This window comes from Panthera leo, chromosome D4 (assembly GCF_018350215.1).
Source record: "Panthera leo isolate Ple1 chromosome D4, P.leo_Ple1_pat1.1, whole genome shotgun sequence".
NCBI lineage: Eukaryota > Metazoa > Chordata > Mammalia > Carnivora > Felidae > Panthera > Panthera leo.
The window spans coordinates 28,753,818-28,779,406 of record NC_056691.1 but is presented as its reverse complement, the minus strand read 5'-3'; the positions used below and the strand labels follow the sequence as shown (position 1 = coordinate 28,779,406).

The 25,589-nt window shown below is 39.6% G+C and overlaps 1 protein-coding gene across 11 annotated transcripts in view; it reads right to left on the bottom strand.

Moving 5' to 3' along the window:
* Positions 1-25,589, bottom strand: part of LOC122204446 (aminopeptidase O (putative)) — a 342,257-nt gene that overhangs the window by 303,198 nt on the left and 13,470 nt on the right. For all 11 annotated transcript variants that reach the window (XR_006195667.1, XR_006195669.1, XR_006195668.1 and 8 more), the window contains exon 2: positions 2,017-2,945. Coding sequence is in view for 8 of the 11 variants with exons in the window: in XM_042911920.1 (XP_042767854.1) it covers positions 2,017-2,813 (797 nt within the window). In the remaining 3 variants the exon portion in view is untranslated. The remainder of the gene's footprint in view (positions 1-2,016; positions 2,946-25,589) is intronic.

Genomic DNA, 25,589 nt, shown 5'->3' with positions numbered 1-25,589 from the left:
GGAAACATCTTTTGAGGATTTCTTTTTTAAAACAAAATTTATTATCCTCGTAAGGCTGCATAAATGCCATTTATTTACTAACACATAATCACAAATTTCCAAGGATACAGTTTAAACTCCTGCTATGATCATGCATTTTATTGAATTATCAGAAGAGGAAACATTACAAGTAAATTTGCCAAGACAACCTTTGCAGGAACAAGATGTGCCCAAGCACCCCTTCAGTTCCTTTACAGAAAGCAGCATTTATCCATACGTAATTCACACCTGACATGGAACGTAATTCAAAAATCTAATCTCTTTCTGTGTAGTGAGCACTGAGAAGGAAGCCATGTGTGAGGCCATTAATGAATATTTCTTCCAATTACTATTAATAGATTCTTCTTCCCCATTATTTTATTTCAAAAATGAAATATCTAGGAGTATTAAAAACCGATTTCCTAATCAAGTATTCAGAGACCATATGTTGTTAAATCTCATTGAAAACCCTATCCTTAATAATTTCAAAAAATTTTAAAGATACAATTAGAACACCTGTTTCTTTGAGCCTGGGTGGCTCAGTCAGTTAAGTGTCCAGCTTTTGATTTCTCCTCAGGTCACGACCTCCCGGTTTGTGAGATTGAGCCCCGCGTCAGGCCCTGTACTGACAGCATGGAGCCTGCTTGGGATTCTTTCTCTCCCTCTCTCCCTGCCCTTCCCCTGCTGGCGCTCTCCCTCTGTCTCAAAATAAATAAATAAACTTAAAAAAGAAAAAAAAAAAAAAAAGAAAGAACACTTGTTTCTTTCTCTCCTGGTTTCCCAAGAATATCCAATAAGTTATTCTATACATAAATCAGTATGCTTTTGTACTGGTGTAAGTTTGTACCAACCCTGCAATTTCCCAAAGACTGTCTCAGACTCCAACAGAAATAAGACAAGAACTGAACTCATTGTAAGTAGAGTGGGAGACCAGAGCAGAGAGGTAAGATTGGAGGCAAGGAATAGGATAATTAGAGCCCAAAATTAAAGTGATGCTTTAAAAAAAGCAAATCTAAAAGGTTTGAGGGGGAAGGGGGTTAGGGAAGAGATCTAAGCAATTTCCAGAGACGACCACTTCTGTCAAGGGAGTCTGATGCCATAAAAGAAGGCGCTCAAAACAAGATCATGGAGATCAGCATTCCTATCGATTTGCAGTACATTAGCACAAAGACATAAGTAAAATAATGAGGAATCAAAAAAGTTTGATTTAAAAATCCTTAAATTCTAAAAACCTCGAACAATTGTGGGAGGAAGGGCAAGAAGAACAGAACAAATGGCTGCCTAACCTAACGTGCCCTTGGAAATTGATGCTTCATCAATTCCTTCTCTCCACACGAAAAACCCAGAGGCTCCTGGTGTCAAATATGAAGAATTAGCGCCAAAGGAGCAAGTGTGCAGTCTCAGCAGGACCGCCACACCCCACAAAAACACACCATTCCAGTGTTGTGGGGGTTCACGCTACCTGACAACTGACAGTCTGGGAGGCACAGCTGCCAAGACACAGGTACAGTAAGAAAAGTCCCCAAGCAGAGCTGGCGTTATTTGGAACCACTTTAGCAGGCCTCACACCAACAAAGCTTGGCGGCAGTTTGTTCCCTCAGGGGGAATCTGAAGGAACTTTGAGAAAGTATTTGCTCAGAGCCACATATCGCTTCCATCTACAGCACTCAAGTCGCCAGCAGAGATCCCAACAGAGAGGTAGGCTCGGGATTTAATCATTAGGCTTGCCTTTCAATCTCCTAACTCAGAAATACAGGGGCTTAATAAGGTAATCTTTTCATCCTGACTTAAGGGAAATAATCCCATTAAGAGTTGAGCATGCCTGGGAATTTACCTGCTTCACCGTGGGTCTAGGGATTTGAGGCTAGATGGGTAATGCCACAGAATAAAGAGGAGCATCTTTGCAGAGACTGTCTCCTGAGAGTGTCCCTGCAAAGGCTCCTCTCCCAGTGTGTGAGATGAACGGGCAGGGGGCTGTGGGGCGCCCAGATAACCTACCTGCCACTCTGGTCTGAGGTCCAGGTAACTGATCGCCCCTGGGGTTTGGTGCTGTACCGTATCCTTATGGCGTGAGGAAAGTCAGTAGCTGTCTGAGCCCCTGTCTTCCTGATCTGCAAGCTCCAAGTGTCAGTGTCAAACAGGAGTTCCCCACAGCCAGGAGCCTGGCTGCAACGAGCATAATAGTCTAACTGCTCCCTCCAACGATCTGCAGGCAGAGTCACAAGTTCACACACAATCTGATTCCTGAGCTCCTCAGAAACAACTGTGAGCTTGGGAGACCTTGTCAATTTTTCAATACCTGGCACAGCAGCAACATCCACCTCCTCAACCTTTAACACAGATAAATCACAGCAGTCCAACACTAGCAAAAAATCCTCACTCCCATGATTCCCTGTGTCACAGCAGTACTTTGAGCTAGAAATCCCAGAAGCCTGTTCCCAGTTGTCATGGTTACCATCTTTACCAGAAGTATCTTTTTCACCTTTACCACAGATTGTAAAATCATTAGATCTTGTTTTAGAGGAGAAGGTCCTTGTATCTGTCACAGGACTATGGCAGGGTTCAGGCATCCTAAATCTGCAGGCTTCGTTTGACTCTGATCGGCAGGGTTCCTTGGTGGACCCACTCTGTTTCTGGAATCTGTTTCCAGACTCAAAGAAAAGCACTATGGTGCCCTCGATGATTTGACTTTCAAAGTCCACATCTAAATCCAGTACATAGTGCTTCACAAGTATGTGGCTGGTGTTGGCCATGAGAGGTAGGTCATCCCGGGAAGGGTCCAGCTTTGTGTCCATGGCGTTGGTTGTTGTTCGAGAGCTTTGTTAAAATCTCAGAAGGGGCTTCCTAGCTGCCTTAATCTTCCGGAATCATAAATGGCCGCTTACCAAAAAAACACCTGATGTCATAATTATGGCTCTTTCAGTCCCCTGGCAAAGAAGAAAAACACCATTAGACAAAATTCCAAACAAGACCCTAAATGTTCCTACAACCACTGCTTCACTTCAGCAAACTGACTCCTTCCTTAAATAATCCCCCAATGTGGTAGAAGCTCATGGCTAGAAGGCAGACTAATCTTTCTGACTGACATCAAAGAAGGCTGCATTATGGGTTTCTAAAAATATTTCAATTACCAATGGAATGAAAGGGGCCTCCACAAAGCCTGAAGATTCTTGCTCTTAACTAGAACAGTCCTTGTTCTGGGAAAGAGCAATTGTTATGCAAAAGCATAACTGAGCATCACTGCGCCTCTTGTTTTAAAAGATATTAAATGCATCATTTCTAATTTTGTGCATCAAAGATAAGTGATTGTTTCTCTACTGTGATTCTAAGTAACAAATGTGAACGAAGGCTAAATGGCCTCATACGTTTTATTCTTTGAGAGTAATAATTTAATACATAAAATGTAACTCCAGGGATTAATGTACTTTTCACATTAGGCCTGCTCTCATATCAGCACTTCCAGTAAATTACAGGAAAATGAGCCAATTTACCAGGAGTGCATTCTAAGTATTCCTTTGAGATTGTTCATGGAGATTTTTCAAATTTATAGTTAAATACTCAAGGTATATCATTACATCTTAATAGCTGAAAACCCATTAACATTCTGGATAATAGCCTTCTTGTGGCAAACAAAAAGGTCTTCTCACTTGAAAAAAAAATAGTATGCAAATACCTATAAAAGGAAAAAGAGAAATTAAAATGTAGAAACAGATGTTGTAATAAAATGCTCAAGTTCTTCATAAAAGTTCTGAATCAAAATGTATTCTTATTTTATAATAGCAATCCGGCTATAAGAAAAATTATTTGAAATTATTTCAGTCCCTGTTGTGTACCTAATTTCTTTCAGCATATGCTGTTCTTTATTTTTTATTCTTTTACCAAAAATGAAAACGGGGGAAAGAAATAACAACTCTGACAGGGTAGATATATTTAAAATAATCTTTGTATTTCTACATATCAGGAGGTATTCTTGTATCAACTACAAAACATCGCTTGCTTGACTTTTCAAGTAAAACTGAACCCTCCCTTTTTATTCTGTTTAACTCCTCCTCACTTCCCCTCAGATTTTATCTGCCTGTCTACTAGACTCTTATTTCCTTCCTTTTAGAATCTCATTCCAGAAATCAAACCTATTGAATTTTCATTTTCTACCTCTCCACAGGCTACTTCCTCAGGAAAATCCTACCTACCCTAAGCGGGAGGGGGGTGGAAAACCTGGCTTCCTGCATCCTTGTCCAATCTGGTTTCAAGCTATTTTCCCGGCACGGAGACCATACTCCCTTTGCATCCGTGTCCTCTAGCCAAAGGGCCTGCTCAACAGTCTGTCCCTAAATATGACCTGCTCTTTGGACTAGGCAGTGGCCATACCTGGAGTGTTCCCATAGCCACCTGCCAAATTCTATTCTGTCTCCACACCCAGTTCAAGTGCAATCACCTCCTGAAATCCTTCCTTACTCTCTATTCTCCCACCCTTCACCAAACTGTATGTGGCAATATACAGTTTGACTTTAAAAGTAATAGGAACTGAGAGAAATCAGGGATGCAAAGAATATTTTGAGATTACTTTATAAAGAAGTTGGCACTCGCCTGGGCTCTAGAAGAATCAATAGGCCAAGGGAGGAAGACAGAGTGTTTTCTTTTCTGCATGAAAGCAATTGAACTTGTCATGTAAAGAATAATTCATAGTCTAACCCTAATAGATCCTTTCATTTACTTGTAAAAATTAATATAATTTAAGAATAAAATGTATTCTATAGAGCAGTTGTCACCACTTTTGTCCCTGGTGGCCGATAATAAGGCAGCCTGAGAATCCCATCCATCCAAGCCTGTTAACATCACCTCGTCACCCTAACTGGAATCATTTGCTTCTCTTCCAGGGATTCTTGAGTACACTCCCCATAGCTGCAGTTCTAAATCTTTTCTTCTTTTAACTTTCCAGTTCCATGCCTGCTGACTCATTCTCGGCTATTTGGCCTCCCACTTTACTGAGATTATTTCAAATCTCTGAAACTCCCTCATGGCTCAAGTATCTGTAGTTCTTCACAACTATTGCCTTCTCCTTTTTGACTCAAAGAAAACAATAGTATCCCTTCTCCCCAAAGCTAATTCCTTTCCCCTTGAATCCTAGCTTCTGGGGTATGAAAGGGCCAAATGAATAGCACTCTTCTTGCCCACTCAAATTCTGAACACACTGAAATATAAGATGAGGATATGGCAGAGGGATACCAAAATATCACTATTATTACAGGTGAAGGTTAAACTGGAGAAGATGGTTTAGTGTGGGAGCCAAAGGTACCTGAAAACTCAATCCCAAAATTCAATAGATTTACCCCCAGGGTCACAGGAAACACTGGATCAGGTCAAAGCTCCCACAAAAGGTACCCTCTCCAGGTAAGAATTAGGGCCTGGAGAAGTAAGGAGAATAGCCCTCCAAGGTCAGGACTGCTGGCCTAAAAGCAAAAGGGAGGAACTCAAAGGAACAGAACATGCTCGATTTCTTCTTCCCGCTCCACCTCCTTTAAGAGGGAAGGAGTAAAGTGATCAAGAATTTTACAGTAATTAAGCACCCTTCACAAGACAGGAAATATCAGAAATAAGAAGCTTTCCCTCAAACTCTATCTCCTCCTACTAATTTGGAATCTTCTTACATTTGACAAAAAATGTTTTTCTCTTGCCAACATCTTCTTCCTCTCAGTGTTTCTATCCTATTCCCAATGTTTCAAACACTCCCAGGGGCTGCCATCTTCAAAAACAAACATTGCAATATATCCATATCAAAGCAGTATGTTATACACCTTAACCTAATACAATGTTGTATGTCAATTACATCAATTAAACTGGAAAAAAATAAAAACAAACAAAAACATTCGACCCTGCTGCCTATGTTAACTAAGTTTTTATTTCTTTGCATTCTGGAACTGACAGATTCCTTAGGGCTTAGTGCAACTGTCTAGTTCTACAAATCATGACAATGAGGCCCAGAGAGGTAAAGCAATGTGCCAAGGTCACTCATTTCTGATGCTTTTCTCCTTGCCAATTCTTTCCCTTGCAATTCTCATTCTCCAGCTCTTGTGGCCATTTTCTTTATGTTGTCCAAGTCATAAATCAAATGTCACCTCCTAAGACTGTCTTCCTGTATTCCCATGCTCCCATTCCTATCCTTAAAGTCATATGGACTAGACTCATTTCATACTGTAATAGCTTTGTGGGGAAAGGAGAATTTTTAGGCCAGCCCCAGAAGATTCAGAAGATCACGGTCACCTCTGCATGGTTTCCAACCTAAGCTGTGTACAATATGTATGTAAGTCTGTTAAACTCGTTGCTTATTACACCTATTTCCTCCTTGCCTTGGATTCTTAGATGACCTGAATCTCCTTTCTCGACAAGTTCACAACTCTCACTGATGTCAATCAGGGTCACAGCCCCACGTTTTTAGGGAAGAACTGAACTAACTGTGGTTGCAAATGAGAGTACGTGGCCACCTTGTAAGGCTTCTCTCAGCAAATAGTAACCATATTTCTAAGCAGTCTGTTGACTTCAGCACTTTTTGCTATTATTGTGCTCCAATTTAAAATGCCAGTTTGTCTCACTGAAGCATTTTTCCATTCTCTGTCATAAGCCATAACATATAAAATTCCCCCCTTTATCAAACCCAATGGTTAGTTTCCAGTGGCTAACCACTGCTGCCTCTAAAATAAGTGTACTGCGTGGTATGTATTTTAAACGCTTAAATGATTGTCTTAGCAACACCAGTAAAGGCTTCAAAAGGATTAACGTACAGCAATATTTTTCTTGAGAAACGTGGGAGGAGGGGGCAAAAGAGAGGATCAAATGCTAAACAGTTATGGCACACTGAAGAAACTGCCCTGCCACTTTCACTCGCCAAACAGAAGTGCACACACCTACAAATGTGTAAAATAGCCTCTGTAGAGCCATTCCAGATACCTCTAAAGAAAATAATTTCACTCTCCTTTCAAGCTACAAAGCCACATGTGTGATTCTCATGACCCTTCCCTTATCCTGCCTCATTCTGCAGTTACCTCTACCCTTCCATGGTCTAAAAACAACTAGAGATTCCTGATTCATCTTTGTATGCATGGCCACGTTGAGTAGAACGTACACAGTAGGTTCTCAGCAAATATCTGTGGAATTGACATCTGAGGTCATTTATGACTTCTATGTCTAGCTATCTACAGAGCAGGGATTCTGGCTTGCATAGGTTCTAGTAGAAAGTTATGGCTTAAAAAACATCTTTCTCCAAATGGTTCTCACTTTTTCTTCTCATACCTGTCCCTCTTTATGCCACATCTCTTTCCTTGTAAGCAAGTCAAGGGAAAAGGAGAAATTTACCGTATACCACTGAGCACACTATGAGTGGTTACAAAATATTTCATTCTACAGACTACTTGTTCAGAGGAAGATAGCTTTCTGCTATTCCAAGTGTGTTCCTTCTGTAGAATACAGTGATTGCTCTAATGACAGCCAGTTTACTTGCTGAAGTATACTGTTTCTGGGCACAGTTCCTCAGACACTCAAATGCATATAATCATAGGAACATAGCTTATTGCTGTGAAATTTGATAAAATAATTTCAGAATTAGAAGGAATCTTAGAAGCACAAATGTATTATTTTGTATTTAGAAATGTCACACTGACATATTACTCTGTAACTTATTTCTTTCACTCAGTGGTTTTGAAATACAGCCATGTAGATACACATAAATCTGGCTCATGTCTTGTAAATGCTGCTTAGTGTCCCTATATGAATATTCTACAATTTATCTACACATTTCCCTACTGATACTTAAATCCTTTTAAATTTGTCATTATTATACACCATGCTACAATGAACATCCCTATATAGGTCTCCTGGTGCAAGTGTTCCCTGGGTGAAACACCTAGAAATTCCATTTGGCCTCAGATTAGTATTGCCACACCAACTTTCTTTTGGTTTGTTTTTAACTGATACATCTTTTTTATCTCTTTATTTTTATTGTTAACTGCTCTGGGTTGTTTTGCCTTGAGTATCCTTTTAAAGCAACAGTTGGCTGTATTTAAAACATATAATTATCATTTTTAATAACTGAGGTTAATTTACTTAACATTTATCATGATTACTGCTATAACAGCACTGATCTCATCTCAACCAATTTATTTTATGTTTTCTTTCTTTTTCTTTCTTTCTTTCTTTCTTTCTTTCTTTCTTTCTTTCTTTCTTTCTTTCTTTCTTTCTTTCTTAAATGTTTATTTATTTTTGAGAGAGAGAGAGAGAGAGAGAGAAACAGATCGTGAGCATGGGAGGGGCAGAGACAGAGGAAGACACAAAATCCCAAGCAGGCTCCAGGCTCTGAGCTGTCAGCATAGAGCATGACACAGGACTCAAACTCACGAAATGTGAGATCATGACCCGAGCCAAAGCCAGAGGCTTAACTGACTGAGCCACCCAGGTGCCCCTATTTTGTGTCTTCTATCTACCATGATTTCTTTGCTACTTAGCTTTTACTTTCTGCTTTTTGCTGCATTTCTGAAATATTTTTTCCCTCTACTGTTTCATAAGTTATACAATCTATTTCTTTAACGTGCCTACTTAAAGTCAATCTCTAGTAGTCTTCTAAATAATAAGACCCTAGAAAGTTTTACCCTCAGTCTCTCCTCTTCCCCACTCTCTGATATATCAGCTTCCACATTATTGTTGCTAATGCCTTAATATCACATTGTGGGGTTTTTTAAGTTTATTTATTTTGAGAGGGCATACATGCAAGAGGGGGAGGGGCAGAGAGAGACTGGGAGGCAAGGGAAAATACCAAGCAGCCTCAGTACTACCAGTGCAGAGCCCAACATTGGGCTCAAACTCATGAACTATGAGATCATGACCTGAACTGAAGTCAAGAGTCAGACACTTAATGAATGAACCACCCAGGCAGCCCAATATCACATCTTTAACAACCCTCATCCAACTTAGGAAAAAAAAAAAAAGTTAATACTTACTTGTATTTGTTTACCAGATTCCTTACTCATGACTGATTTATGCATTCCATTCATCCTGTCAGGGTTCAATTTTGTCCCAGTTGCTATTGCTACCTGAAAAATTAACTCAAGACTTTGTGGCTTCAAAAAGCAACCATTTGATTCTGTTCTGTGGGTCAGGAATTTGGGTATCATTCAGCTGGGCCATTTTCTGAATCTTATGAAAATGACTACGGCACTCAGTGGTAAGAGGATGGCTCATCTGGGGGCTCTGATGACCAGGAGCAGTCATACACAGCCCATCTAACATAGAGGTTTCAGAAGAGCTGGACAACTTATATGGCAACTGGTGGGCCTCAGAGCACGTGTCCCAAAGGACCCGTTGAAAGCTGAATGACCTTTTCTGACCTAGCCTCAAAAGTCACTGTGGTATCACTCTACCATATCCTATTGGTTTCAAAAAGAGTTGTATAGCTAAGCTAGTCCAGATTCAAGGAGAGGGAACTCAACTTCATGTCTTGATGGGAGAGTGGCTAGGTCATACTGCAGAGTGGCCTGTGAGAAGGTAGACACTGTTATGGCCATTTTGGGAAAATACACTCTGTCACAATTTCCTTGTTACTTAAGTATGTCTTTAGTAATTCTTTCAGGAGTCCATGAGTAGTAAACTTTCAACATCCATATGTTTGAAAATGTCATTATTATATCCTCACTATTGAATGATCACTTAACTAAGTGTAGATTTTAGGCTGATAGTTATTTTCACTTAGTACTTTGAACATATTACTATACTATATTCTGACATTTCTTTGTGCTGATAAGGCATTTGATATTAATCTGCATTTCTTGATATGTATCTGTTTTTTTCTCCCTAGTGGCTTTTATACTTTTTCATTATCTTCGATGTTCTATTGTCTCATTTGATGTATTTAAATGTGAATTTATTTTTATATGGCTTGCTCAAGATTCAGTGTGCTCCTTTAGTCTGAGGAATTCTTTCCATGTATAACGCCAAGTAGACAGAAATTTTCCTTGCCTCTCTATTGAGACAGTGTAATGGAATTTTCTTTCTCCATTTGCCCCTTCATGGCTTCTGGCTTTATACAGGTATCTCAGTTTCAGTTCTCCACAGGTACTAGGTCTATGGCCAAACACCTCTTCCTTGGTATATATCAGGATCCAACCCCCTTGTGATTAAGCCTACATTTTCCCTCTCCATTTTGGTTAACTAGGATAACTCTTTCTTGGTTGTGAATCTGCGTGTGTGTGTGTGTGTGTGTGTGTGTGTGTGTGTTATACTTTGTCCAGCATTTCTAAATACTTGGTAAGTTTTTTGTTTGTTATTGTTGTTTTTTAAGTAGGCTCCACACCCAGCATGAAGCCCAACACGGGGCTTGAACTCACAACCCTGAGATCACAACCTGAGCTCAGATAAAAGAGTCGGACGCTTAACCAACTGAGCCACTCAGATGCCCCCAGCATTTCTAAATACTTGAAGGGGGGGGTGGGGAATTCCTCATAATTCAGTTCATCATACTGACCAGAAACCCACGAAATCCACTTTACCAATTAAATGGTCCACAGCCACAAGTCCCCTGGCTTAAGAAGTTTTCATGCAGGCCATGGTTTGCTGTATAACTTTCTAGGCACCATAGCGACAGATTCCCTCCCTTTCATCATCACAGAAGCCTAGAGAGATGATTAAAGACTGAGGGGATAAGAATACATGCAAAGAAGCCAAGATGCAAAGAAAGCTGGACCATATTGCTCATTCATTCAACAACTATGTGGAATCCTCTTCTATTCTCTTTATTACCTTTTTCTCTCTCCCAACCATGTCCTCAAGGAAAACTTTCCAGACCTCACCGATTAAGTCAATTTCCCTATTAGATCTCATAGCACTGTATACTTCTTTATAGCACTATAGTTTTCATTTTCCATTTTTTGTTTGATTGTTTAATTAATATTGTTCTTCCTCTTAAATGAAAGAGAGTACCACTTCTGGTAATAGCAGAGTAGCTTATATCAAACCCATCCTCTTATTGATAGCACTCGTAAACTCTAGACATCAACAATAAAAATCTGAAGGTTCATGAGAATGAACAGAAAGCTGACAGAAACTGTAGGGAGTTAACACTTGGGAGAAGGGAATGGCACTGAGTTTCCTGGGTTATTGCTTTTCATCTGAGGGCAGACCCTAGTTGGCACTATACTACTAAAATTCAGACTGAGACCTGCAACCTTACTGGCTAAAAAATCAGAAAACAGAGTTCAGGACTGACTCAGTACCTGGAAAGTAAAGAAGGAAAACTTCAGAAAAGGTATGAGGCCCATATTCTGCATATATACTGCCTACTTTTCTATGGAACCCCTGAACCATGCATTTAGAGGCAGACCAAATAGTCCAAGTATGGCTAAATGAACTGAAGTAAGATTTCTGCTGCTGCCCACTTCAGGGAAGGCAAAGTTGAAAGTTTAAGTTCAGCCAAGTTAATTGCCTCCTAATACAAATACAAAACATTAATACTCTTCAGAGGAACATAAATCCAGTTTCTACTAAAGTATCAATCACAATGTCCAAGATAAAATCCAAAATTATTAAACACAAAAAGAAACAGGAAAATATGACCCATACTTAAAAAGCAATCAAATGGAAACTGACATGAGTGGACCCAAATATTAGAATGCTAGAAACAGCAAACAAGGACTTTAAAGCAGTTATTAGTATCATAGTTAAGGACACAAATACCATAATGAATGAACTAAGGTACACTCAGCAGAGAAAAAGAAATTACTTAAAAAAAAAAAAAAAAAAAAGGAAATTCTAAGAACTGAAAAATACTATGTCTGAAATAAAAAATCCACTGAAGTTTAACAGAGATTATAGAAGAATAAGTAATCTTGAAAATATTTATATAGCAAAAATATTTATATGGCAATATTTATATAGCAAATATTATTATTAGCAATCTGAAGACCAGGGAGAAAAAATATGAATCAATGAACAGAGTCCCAGGTACTTTGGGTCAAAGATTTAACATATATAGAACTGAAGTCCAAGAAGAACAGGTGAATAAGAATGCTGCAGCAAAGAATACATTAAAAAATAATGAGCAGTGACAACAACCAGCACCCAGGTTACGGTTCCTAAATACCATTTTCCAATGAAAGGAACTCCTAGGAGGAAGGGCTGATTCTAGGACTGGGGCAGGAAAAACAGAAGATGAGCCTACAGCATCATATAGATCCCAAAAGTAAGAAAGCTTAAAAAAAAAAAAAAAAAAAAAAAAAAAAAAAAAAAAAGGCAGTGGGTGGGGGAGAATGGGCATCTCAAAAGGACACAGGAACTAACTGCAGGAGCTTCCAATAGCCAAAAGTAGAACAATCTGAGCAGGAAAATAAATAATGACAGTATTGGATTAGAACCCAAAGAGTAAAATAAACACCTATAACTCAATTTTGATAAAAACAAATGATTGATAAATGGGGAAGAAGGGAACATCTTCCTTAAATAATTCCAAATAACAGAAATTGATACTACCTCTTCCAAAAGGCAGGGGTAAGGCTTAATTTCCTTCCCCTTGAGTATGAGCTCCGCTTAGTGACTCACTTCCAAAGAATAGAGAATGGAAAAGAAGAACTACAAAATTTAGAGTAGAGAAATGTGGCAGACATACACTTAACCACATTATCGAGGTTAGTATCACCAGTGATAAGTCATTCTGGTATCATTATCCCATCCTATGATTCAATCATTGAGAAGGGCACCTGACCTCTGTAGTATTCTTCTCCAAATCCATAAGCTCAGTTTAAGTATTATAAAACATCTGACAAACCCACACTGAAGGACATTCTAAAAAATATTTGTCCAGTATTCTTCAAAATTGTCAACACAATGAAAAGCGAGTAAAATCTGAAAAACTGTTACAGATTGAAGGAGGCTTAGGGCATGATGATAAAATGTAATGTAGTATCTTAGACTGGATCCCAAAACAGGAAAAGAAGAAAATAAAAAAGGACACTAGTGGGAAAACTGTAGTTATTAGTGGCATTGTGCCAATTTACTTTTATAATTTAACAAATACACCACGATTATGTAAGATTATGGGAAGCTGGGTGATACATATATGGGAACTCTATAGTATCTTTGCAAATCTTCTGGTAAATCTGAAAGTATCACAAAAGAAACCATTTATTTTTAGAACAGTTAAAATTTTCCAAATTTGGTGAGAGATATAAATCTAAAGATTCAAGAATCTGAGAACTCAAGCAAGATAAATGCAAAGGAAACCACAGCTAGGTGTGACACAAACTGCTAAAAACCAAAAATAAGGAAAAAAATCTTGAAACTAGCCAGAACAAAATGATATTACATACAGGAGGAAAATGACACAAATGACATCTGGCGTCTCATCAGAACAACACTTATCAGAAATCATGGTAGCTCAGAAAACAATGGAATGATATCTTGTAAGTGTTTAATGAATTTGGGGAAGCACATTTGCCTCAAATATATTAGTCCTAAAATACTATTTATTTTATAAGAACAATTTACTAGGAAGCTCTTGTTTTTGTGCTTAGCATGACGGCAACCCATTTCCGCTTAAATTATCCAAACTTCTGAATAAAGGGGGCCTGGACCAATTTCTACTTTAATTTAAAATTGGTATTTCCTCTTACTTTTAAATTTTTAATTCTTTGTATTTAAAGACAAATGTATACTCTAAAAGACTAATCCTCTCTCCAAAATACCTGGCTCTTTCCTTCTCAATAGAAATGCTCATGAATCACGGACAAGTTGACATAGCATGGAGCAGGTTTTCCACCCAAAAGTTTGAGTAGCTATTAAAGTGTCTGGCCCCTCAGAACTCTTCTTTCAGCTGCTCATTTTATTTTTTTATTTTTTATTTTTTTTTAATTTTTTAACGTTTCTTTATTATTGAGAGACAGAGAGAGACAGAGCATGAGCAGGGGAGGGGCAGAGAGACGGGGAGACACAGAATGTGGAGCAGGCTCCAGGCTCTGAGCTGTCAGCACAGAGCCTGACGCGGGGCTCGAACTCACAAACTGTGAGATCATGACCTGAGCCGAAGTCGGAAGCTCAACCGACTGAGCCACCCAGGCGCCCCTCAGCTGCTCATTTTAATACCTTGCCAATTTGATAGCAATGGTTCACTGATGCCTTAAACAGTTAATAAACTTTCAAAGTTGAAGTTATTTTTAAACAGCAGAAACAAGCCAATCAGATAATCACCATTATCTCTGGTACAGTTTTGATCTTTGAGTTTAGGATATGCCAATATGCCTTCAGTCACTTTATTTGGTTTCCAGCATTTTAACATTAAGCTTTCCCCTTTTGTTCATTTCTTTTTATTTTTCTTCTACTTCAAGTAAAAATGCAGTGTTAAAACAACATTAAGCTATATGTTTTAACTGAACAAACTACCAGGATATTCAGAGTTTAAATTCCCTCTGGAACCCTAATTCTAACAGCCTGCACTGCACCCCCACCCCGCCCGTGGTATAAATATATGCTACAATAGGGTCTTTCATTGCAAAACTCATACCTGTGAGGCAATGTCATTTATCACTGAGTAAATAATGCAAGATAACATACTGAAAAGGGGATTTTGCTTTATTCCCTTAACTATAAATAAAAATATGTAGCACTTTTCAGGATTACCATGTGGTATGATATGTATGATTTAATAAAGATTAAATACCAATCTTTAAACCAAACTGTAAATAAGATAAACTATGGTCTCTGGTCTCAAGTTTTAAATAGACTCTCTTTTCTTTAAATTTACTGCTTTCATGAAGCATATAAGGGTGACTGCATATAATTTGTGATCCTGCAATGAAAGAGCTATTGTGATATGTATATGTGGGGGAAAAAACACAACAACTGGAGTTAATGTTGTTGTGGGAATTAAAGAAAGTGCCTGTGATGAAGATCAGTGCAGTGAGGCCAAGTCAGAACTAGAGTCAAAGGCCTTTTTCCGGATAAAGAAAGCAAATCACTGTCAGCTGTGGCTTGATTTATATATTATAACCAGTCGGGGCGGGGGAGGGGGGGAGGGGGGAGGGGGGAGGGAGAGAGGTCTAACATGTGAAAACAGAAAACAAAAACTGATTTTACTCACATCAGTATATGACTGCCCTGAATTATGTTTGAACATGATGTGATATGATGGAATTCAGCTTCCCTGATGGCAGCTTGTGTTTATTCTGGCTATTCTGATCCCATCTCAGCATCCAGATGCCATTCCTCTCTGGTGCCTAATGTGTTTATGCTCACAGTATCAGCAGGCATTGGGTTGCAAAGATCAGATTGGAAGTGATTTCACTCTATTTTCAAAGAGAAAAGAATTTATCCCTTTGATTGCTACTTGCTTGCAAAGTAGAACTTGTTCCAGTTTTCTAAAAGTGCCACTTAAACTAAATTATAGCAGAGTGATCGCAAAAGGATTCCTAGAACACATTACAGTTACAGAAAATAGAAATTTCACTTTTCTACTCCTTTTTCAAGAAGTCATACTGACCAGCAAAGGCAGTGGAAAAGTTCTTTACCTGCTGAACTGCAACATCTCATTCCTCCTTAGGAGATGTATCTTCATCAACACTGATTTGTTTCCTGGCACTAACAACAATTAAAGGTTTCATATAAACATCTAAACTTTAAAACTAGAAAACAGCTTTTCTGTGTCAAAACTGTTAGACATGTCAATAGAACACAACAAAGAACTCATCAATCATAGCGTGGCCTGTTGTGGATACACCTCTCCAGACAAGCTGACTTTGTCCTCACAGAATCCCTTTATCCTTCCCCCTTCCTGTGTTCTTTGCCGTCTTGTTGATGGCACAAGACCTACTAACATATACTGACAACTCTCCATTATCCAGAGGCAAAGGCCATGATTTGTCAGGTTTTTTTTTTTAAGTGCCTTTATGAAAAACTGGACACTAGCGAAAAGCAATGAAAACATCTGTTAGAGATAATCTATCTAGAAGAAGAAATAATTGATGTTTACTGTAATACTATTCTATTCTATTTTTATTCTTTATCCCCTTTTACAGATGAGGAAATGATGTGGGGAGAAGCTAAGTGTCCAAGATTACCAAGATTTGAACTCAAGTAGTTGGACTCCAGAGTGCTCTTGCCCTCTACTGCAGGGCAATCCTACAGAGTAACCACGGCATGCCACCGCGTGTTAATGTCACAGGTAAAACCAAACAGAAGCCCATCATAGAAAACCGCGGAGGTGAGGGGAAAACCTAGAACTGGGTACACGAGTATGAAGGGAGCAAAATTAGGTCAGGGAAGGGAGGGGTGAGGACAAACAACAGACACTGCATCTCTGCCCAGCTCTTGTCCCGTTCTAATACTTTTTTTTAAGTTGTTTTGTTGTTGTTGTTGTTGTTGTTTTTGGTGTTGTTGTGTTTTTTGTTTTGTTTTGGTTTTTTTTTGAGAGAGAGAGAAAGAGAGAGCACAAGCAGGGGAGGAATAGAGAGAGAGAATCCCAAGCAGGCTCTGTGTTGGCAGCACAGAGCCTGATGTGGAGCTCGAACCCACAAACCATGAGATCACAACCTGAGCCAAATCAAGAGTCAGATACTTAACCAACTGAGCCACCCAGGTGCCCCTCCCCCATTCTAATACTTAAGAGAGAAGTCCATGAAAATGAGAAATTAATTAACAGATGATTTTGACAGGTAGAGGGTTTTAAGGTGCATTTCAAATATTATAATGTTTACAGTACCTAAAACATACTTGTACTTTTTCATACTTTTAATGAATAACAATTGTGTTTCTAAATATCAGATGTAAGTTTAATTAAATAATTTTATGTTAAGTCCATTTCTTACCACATTTTTATTCTTCTTTGAACCATGATGGGGATTATATGACGCCCACTCCCCATCTCCCCAGGACTCTGTCTCTCAGTAACTCCTATCTACTGAGCAGTGATTGGAGTATGAAGCTGAATTTCCCAGGCTGGACCCATGCTGTTTCGAGCCATTTCACCAATGCTCTCACCAGGGCTTCTGAGTCCCTGCTCACTGAACTCGGACCACATCAGTGTTTCACCCCTGTAATGCCCTACCATGCATTTTCGGTTTTGAAGCCACAGAGACTTGCGAGTTCCCATCCATTTCTCCTGCTAACCACCCTCAGTTTGCCATCTACCAGCAGTTACTGGGTTATGCTCCATTCCTGTTCAGGCAGAGCCCATTCCCACCCCCCCAGGCTCACTCATGACCTCTGCTCTCCACTCCTGCTCCTGCTATGAACACGGCCACCGCCTCCTTCCTTCCCACATCTACTCTCCCACCTCCCAGCTGATAGGAGCCTTTAAAGCTGCTCAGGTTCTCCTACAGCAAACAAAACAAAATAAAACAAAACAACAACAACAAAAAACCCCAGTAACAGCAAAATATGCTTTCCCTTACTTGGCCCAACAGTACCATTCGAGCTTTTGCCTCTGTCTTACTATCAAACTTTCCCAGCCAATAGCCCATACCCTCTTCTATTTTATGATCACACATTTCTTACAATGTTGAAATCTGGTATCTGACCATACCACTTCACTAAAAGTTTATTTTTAAACATTCACAGGGATTTTCTTCTTGCCAAATCTAGCTTGACCTCAGTCCTTTTCCTTGACTCTCTGTGGCATCTGTCACTACTAATCTCCCATCACCTCCAATGATTCCTAGGAGACTATACTGTCTACACCCCCTCTTACATCTCTGCTCTCAGACATTGGATGTCCCCCAGGCTCACAGTCCTGGGCCCTCTTCTCATTCTGGAATCTATCTTTTGCTCACATCTCTGGTACTCAACTAACCTCCCTATGGAAAGGACTCAGCTCCTTACCTCCAGCTCTGTCTTTAAGTCCCTGTCCTTACCTTCAAAGCAATACTTCTCAAACTATCTGTGGCGAAGGGCTAGTTATTTTTTCCCGTTACAGGTCAACACTTTTGTAAAACATAATGAAAACAAATCACAAAAAGAAAAAAAACCCTACAAAACACAAGCCCTGATTATTTTATCATCGGATTTAACATAAGCGCAACCAGAATAAACCATAACATGGGAAAGAAGAAAATAATTACTATAATAGTTTTTTTAATGTTTATTTATTGAGAGAGAGAGAGAGAGAGAATGAGAGGGGGAAGGGCAGAGAGAGAGGGAGAGAGAGAAACCCAAGCAGCGTCCGTGTTGACATGGGGCTCAATCTCAGGACCATGAAATCATGACCTGAGCTGAAATCAAGAGTGGGACACTCAACTGACTGAGCCACCCAGGCACCCCACTATAATAGTTTTTAAATGATTACTCTCTGTTTGAGCACTGGCTGGCAGACTACTCCTTAAGGAGCACTGCTCCAGAGGCCTGCAGGGCATGGACTGGGCCCCTACCATTCCCTAACACACACCAACTTCCACACTTCTGTCTGCTATGGCAGCATCACCTTCCACTGGGTCTAAGAGTTCTGCCTCATCTTGACTCCTCCCTCCTTTGTAACTCTACCCAATCAATTATCAACCTTTAAATTCTACTCCTTCAAATTCTTTCTTTTATCCAGCTCTTCTCCACATTGCCTGGGACAACTCTAATCCATACACTAAGACCACACACTTGAACTATTATACAACAACCCTCTAAATGAGTCTCCATGGGTGGTGAGCAGTCATTAGTGCTATTTACAAATATTCCCAGTTCTTCTTCCCCAGTCCCTAATCCTCATACATAGAAGGACTGCAATTTCTGGTAGCCTGTGACTGCCATCTAGTTCTAGCCAATAAGTTATAAATGGAAGCATGAGTGTCACTTCCAGGCCTAATATTTAATTGCTAGTGCATGACCTTCCAGAGTGCTCTCTTCTCTCTTTGGGCAAACAAAACATGAGAGGGTGGCTTTTCTGTCAGCCTGGATGATTATAAGTAGAGTCCCCAGTTGAGCTGTGATAGACATGCAGCATTAGCAGGAAACATACCTTTACCTTGTTAAAACCACAAAGATTTTAGAGTTATTTGTTACTATGCTAACTTAACCTATTCTGACTCATACACTCTGTACCAAGCCTCTCCTCTCTCTAAAACCATACTTACCACGACTGATTCTTGAAGTGTGAATTTAATATCCTAGCTCTACTAAAAAAAAAAGGACCTTGAATGAATTTCTATTAAAGAAAAATGCAAACTCCTTGGCATTCAGAACTCTTACCAACCTATTTTTTCAGTCTTATCCTACCAGACTAACCTCTCATTTCCTGAACTGTCAGGCTCCCTTCCAGTCACCCACCAACCCATGCCCCCAAAAAAGGAACACTTCCCTTCTCTCTTCTCTTTATGGTAAATAATCAATTCTATCTACTCAATCAAACTTTCCCCCACAGCTCTACCAACAGCTAACACTGAATACTTGTTAAGTGCTAGGTTTTGTTCTAAGCATTTGTCATGTATTAACTAATTTACTCCTCAAGTAACTCTATGAGATGAGTACTATTATTATTAAACTCATTTTACAGATGAGGAAACTAAAACATGCGGATTAAGTAACTTGCTCAAAACCACACAGCGAATAAATGACAAAGCCGGATGAACCCAGCAGCCCATCCTCCTAACCACTGCCCTCTACTGCTTCCAGGACACTCTGTCTCCCCTTCCACTGAACTTCCAGGACACTCTGGAGATCTCCCCAGTACATAACCTTGTGCCCTGCATGACCAGTCACTGATGCGTGCAGGCTTTCTCTATTAAGCTAGACTGTAAGTTCCTGAAGGTCAGGGAGCCACGTTACCATGTTTTGTATCAGTCAGTAAAACGCTGCTGAAAGAGTCCCTTCTGTGATAAAAGCACAGGTCTACCAGACAGGAGATCTGTTAATCATGGTTTTCATTTTCTGTATTTGATGATGCTTTGACATCTTGGGGCCCTGCTGCCCCCAGACAGACAAGTCTTTCCAGGGCTAGCCGATATGCAAATCAACCAATCCAGAATTCACATCCCCAACCACCTCTTTTTATCTTTTTAATTTTCTCTTTATTTTATTTTTCTTAATATAATTTATGGTCAAGTTAGCTAACACACATTGCATACAGTATGCTCTTGGTTTCGGGGGTAGATTCCCATGATTCATCGCTTACATACAACACCCAGTGCTCATCCCAACAAGTGCCCTCCTCAGTGCGCATCGCCCATTTTCCCCTCTCCCCAGCCCCCATCAACCCTCAGTTTGTTCTCTGTATTTAAGAGTCTTTTATGGGTTTGCCTCCCTCTCTGTTTGAAACTATTTTTTTCCCCTTCTCTTCCCCCATGGTCTTCTGTTCAGTTTCTCAAGTTCCACATATGAGTGAAAACATAGGATATCTTTCTCTGACTGACTTATTTCACTCAGCAGAATACCTTCCAGTTCCATCCACGTCATTGCAAATGGCAGGATATATATAAACCACATCTTCTTTATCCATTCATCAGTTGATGGACATTTGGGCTCTTTCCATGATTTGGCTATTGTTCAAAGTGCTGCTATAAACATTGGGGGTATACATGCCCCTATGAATCAGCACTCCTGTATCCTTTGGATAAATTCCTAATAGTGCAATTGCTGGGTTGTAAGGTAGTTCCATTTTTAATTTTTTGAGGAACCTCCACACTGTTTTCCAGAGCGGCTACACCAGTTTGCATTCCCAACAGTGCAAGAGGGCTCCCATTTCTCCACATCCTCACTAGCATCTGCTGTTTCCTGAGTTAATTTTAGCCACTCTGACCGGTGTGAGGTGGTATCTCAAGGTGGTTTTGATTTGTATTTCCCTGATGATGAGTGATGTTGAGCATTTTTTCATGTGTCAGTTGGCCATCTGGCTGTCTTCTTTGGAAAAGTGTCTATTCATGTCTTCTGCCCATTTCTTCACTGGATTATTTGTTTTTAGTGTGTTGAGTTTGGTTAGTTTTTTATAGATCTTTGGATAATAACCCTTTATCCGATATGTTTGCAAGTGTCTTCTCCCATCCTGTTGGCTGCCTTTTAGTTTTTTTGATTGTTTCCTTTGCAGTGCAGAAGCTTTTTATCTTGATGAAGTCCCAATAGTTCATTTTTGCTTTTATTTCCCTTCCCTTTGGAGACATGTTGAGTAAGAAGTTGCTCCCAACCACCTCCTTTAATACTCATACACCAAGCCAATATTCCCCCAGCCCCAATTCTTCCCAGGGCAAGCTATCAAGGACTAGGGACCACCCCAAAAGCCCAGACCCCTCCAAAAGGACTCAAACTAGCCAGTCCTAAGTCTGCTGACTTTGCCCTGCCTGGTCTTCCCCAGAAACCACAATAAAGGCTCAGGCTCCTGCTCTACCCTTGCTCTTCTGCCTCCTGACCAACCCTGGTGCTCCCATGTGTGGCTTTAGGGGTATGCCCCTCCTCTTGGGAACTGTAAATAAGAAACTTTTCTTTCAAAGACAACTCATCTCCATGTCTGTCACCTGATCATACCTGATTAAAACAAATGCCGGGTCCATGTTAAAACATGTTATCATCCTATTAGGAGCTCTTTGGGAATGCAAACTACATACTTGATATCAGGGAGGATTCTTAAGGCTCTCTCTTGATTCCATCAATCTCTGTGTTGTTGGAAAGAAGGATTTTCACGGGGGATAGAAGAGATAGAAAAAGGATTTTCAAGGGGGTAGAAGAAACAAAAAATATAGAATAGAATATACTTGGTGAACTTCATGTTCAGCATAAGGAAAAGAGAAGCCCTAGTTATTTTTCAATTGTCTTTCAGTCTTAATTGTAACAGTTACTATCTTAGCACTGAATTGGTAACTATAATTGTAAAAACACCAAATCTTTAAACTCTGCATTTGTTAGCCGCCTTCTATTTTTTCCATAAGGATTAGCAGTAAAATCCTGAATCCCACAAGGATCTGAAGATAACCATAGGGGCAACAAGGAAAGGTGAAAGCTAAGGATAGTGTAGCCTATCTGCAGCCAGTCTTGGGAAAAATAAAATCCCAGGAAAGGAGTGGGTGGAGGCAGTTCTGAGAGAGAAAACCAGGATAAGCCCCTGAAATCTGCCACCAGGAAAAGAGCATGAAGATCCTACCTTGATTTGAGAAGCAGTCTTAGCAACAAAAGCCAAGGGGTTTCCTAACACTCTCCTAGGTAACTAACACTCAAAGCTAACCAGTATGAATAAGTGCTTAATCGACACTTGTTGAATGAATACCTCAATCTTATAAAATTGAGTATAGTTTTATGACACTCATGAAGATTTAGATATAGTACACTTTGTCATCCTATTAACTTAAACTCTTTGTGTCCTTTACTATATCTCCCTTGAGACAAATATACTGCTTTTCTCCTGTAGCATAAGGTGGTACAATTTTTCAAAGTGCTCTGATATATTTCAAAGTGTTCTTGCAATATTTCTTTGGAGTATCTGCACATTCAGCCATGGACTTTGAAAAAATGCCAGAGAAACTCCCATCCCACAAACGCTCCATGTTTCAGAGGTTCCAGGAACAAAGTATGGAAGATATCCAGATTATCGCCAGCCAGGAGAATGCCATTCACCCAAAACTTCCCTAGAATGCGTTGGTCCCAAACAAGCAACATGAATCTAAAAGTCCTTGGAAAGACCAAGAAGACCAGAGTCTTTTTCCTTTGGGGACTCAGTCAATTCAGAACTCATCTGGACTATTTAGAAATCTTTGAGAAGGCACTTGACCTTTATATCCCAGTATGAATAACAATTAGCAACTGCATCTAACATCTATTGGGTACTTGCTATGAGATAAGCAAGGCATATTAAATACATAATTTCATTTACTCCTCACTATCCAGTGAGGTCCGTTATCTCCATTTTACAGATGAGTAAACTGAAGCCCAGAGAGGTTAAGATAACTTCCCTAAGTTCACAGTTATTAGATGCCATAGTTGAAATTTAGATTCTTATGGTCTGGCTCTAGACCCTAGATCAGCACTATACTGTATTACCTCAAATACAGTCCAAGCCTAGATCAAAAATACCCATTTCAAGTGCAGCAAAGCTCGTTAGATCCTAACCCTGTAAGTTGAATGACACAAGCAACAGTGAAACAGGTCAAGGACTATCCCCATATCCCCATACAAACATGGACACCCACTGTTACCAGAGTCTTCCCCACCACTCTTAACACCATATTCTGTTGTTTATGGGCAAGAGGGTTTATACTATTCTATAGATCCTACATTTCAAGGAGCAACAAAATCTTCCACATACACCAAATGCAAAGTATATTTAAATCCTGACCTAATAATACAACTACATAAAACTGCATTATACCAAACAATGCTACATGTTTGTATTCTATGTGTTAAAGATAAAATCATGCATTCATGTAATAACGTAACATTCCATATATCCATGAATAGCCAAAACGCTGTCCAGAAACCATTCTTACCATCAGACACTGGACAAGATATTCTAGGAACTGGAAGATGGTGGAAAGGTATTTAAGGATGGAAATTAGAACATGAGAACACAAACTCATGTTGTAGGCCTCCTCAGCTGGCAGAAGTTCCAGCCTTGTTGACATATGCGTCTTTCACACCAACTTCCCCCACTACTCTCCAGAACAAGACAAACTCGGAATGGCTGGGAGAGCCCTCATGATACTGCCCAAGTCTTCTCTTCCAAGCTCAGTTCTTTCACCTGCTACTCACCCAACAATGGTTCTAAAACCTTCATAATCCCAGCTCGTGCTCAAATTCATTCGCTGTCCTCACTGCAGAATTTGAGTACAATGGTTGAAATCAGGCAGGACTTCAGCAGAAGCAAAAGGAAGGGCTATTATTCCATGAAGTGCTTTGTACACTACAGGTCCAAGATAAATAACTATTGAACATTTTAGTAGACATAATTCAGTTAATACAGCCTTTAAACATAAAAAGCCACCTGGGTGGCTCAGTCGGTTAAGCATCAAACTTCAGCTCAGGTCATGATCTCACAGTTGGTGACCTCGAGCCCCACAGTGGGTGAACTCGAACACTGCTTTGGGTGAGCCCCGCTTCTCTCTCTCCCTCTCTGCCCCTCTTGGGATTCTCTCTCTCTCTCTCTCTCTCTCTCTCTCTGCCCCTCACTGCACCCTCTCTCTCTCTCTCTCAAAAAAAAAAAAAATAATAATAATAATTAATTAAAAGAACTGGCTTAATATTTAAGAAAGATGAGGGTTTTATCAGACCACCCAGGAATTTTCTGTGCTAGGATAAAAGTTAACAAAACTTTTCAAACTCCATTAAGAGAATTAATATAATTTATTATTATCTATAAATATTCATAGAGTGGAAACAAGATCTAGATTAATAGAGCTGGGTTACAGAGTTCAGTAGGGTAAAAATAAAGAAATCGGAAAAGAAAATATAGACAAAAATATCAGCTTTTTCCTTAAGATTTCCTCTTCTAGAATTGTTGAAAAACACTATTTTTGGGGCGCCTGGGTGGCTCAGTCGGTTAAGCATCCGACTTCAGCTCGGGTCACGATCTCACGGTCCGTGAGTTCGAGCCCCGCGTCGGGCTCTGGGCTGATGGCTCAGAGCCTGGAGCCTGCTTCCAATTCTGTGCCTCCCTCTCTCTCTGCCCCTCCCCGGTTCATGCTCTGTCTCTCTCTCAAAAATAAATAAACGTTAAAAAAAGAAAAGAAAAAAAGAAAAACACTATTTTTAAATAGAAACTATTTTGGAAACTCAGTACTTAAAAAGGAATTGTGAAAATAGTTTATTAATGAACATTCTGCTACAGAGAAAAAGTCACTGCTCTGGCTCATAGGAAAATACATTTTACTAGCAAAAACAGATGACAGATACAGACTCCTTGAATCCATGACAACAAGAGACTCAAAATTCAGTTCCCACTCACTGCACAAGGCTCCTCTACAACACACCAACAGAAGTCATCTAGTAGCTATTCAAAGATTCCAGGTATTTTAATTTTTTTTTTTTTTAATTTTTCAAAAGTTTATTTCAAGAGAGAGTGAGAGTGGGATAGGGGCAGAGAAAGAGAAGAAAGAGAATCCCAACTAGGCTCTGCACTGTCAGCACAGAGCCCAATATGGGGCTCGAACCCATGAACTGGGAGGTCATGATCAGGGTCAAGATCAAGAGTCAGACACTTAACCAACTGAGCTACCCAAGTGCCCCAAAGACCTCAGGCATTTTAAAATATTGTTTAGGAGTCCAAAATATCTTTTGGAGTGATGATAATACCTGAAAATTAGACAGAGGAGATGGCTGCACAACTCTGTGAATATCCTAAAAGCCACTGAATTATACAGTTTTAGAGGCTAAATTTTATGTAAATTACATCTCAACAAAGCTATTTGTTTAAGTAGGCTCTACACCCAATTTAGGGTTTGAACTCATGACCCGGAAATCAAAAGTTGCATTCTCTACCAATAGAGCCAGCCAGATGCCCCAAAGCTATTATTTTTAAAAGTGGCAAAAAAGAACAGCAAACTGTTTTAACAAAGTCTTACAGTGGTTTTCTTACCCATGTCCTACAGAAGATAGAAAATCTTACATAATTTAGAAAAGACTCAGTAAAAACGTATCAATGATATTAG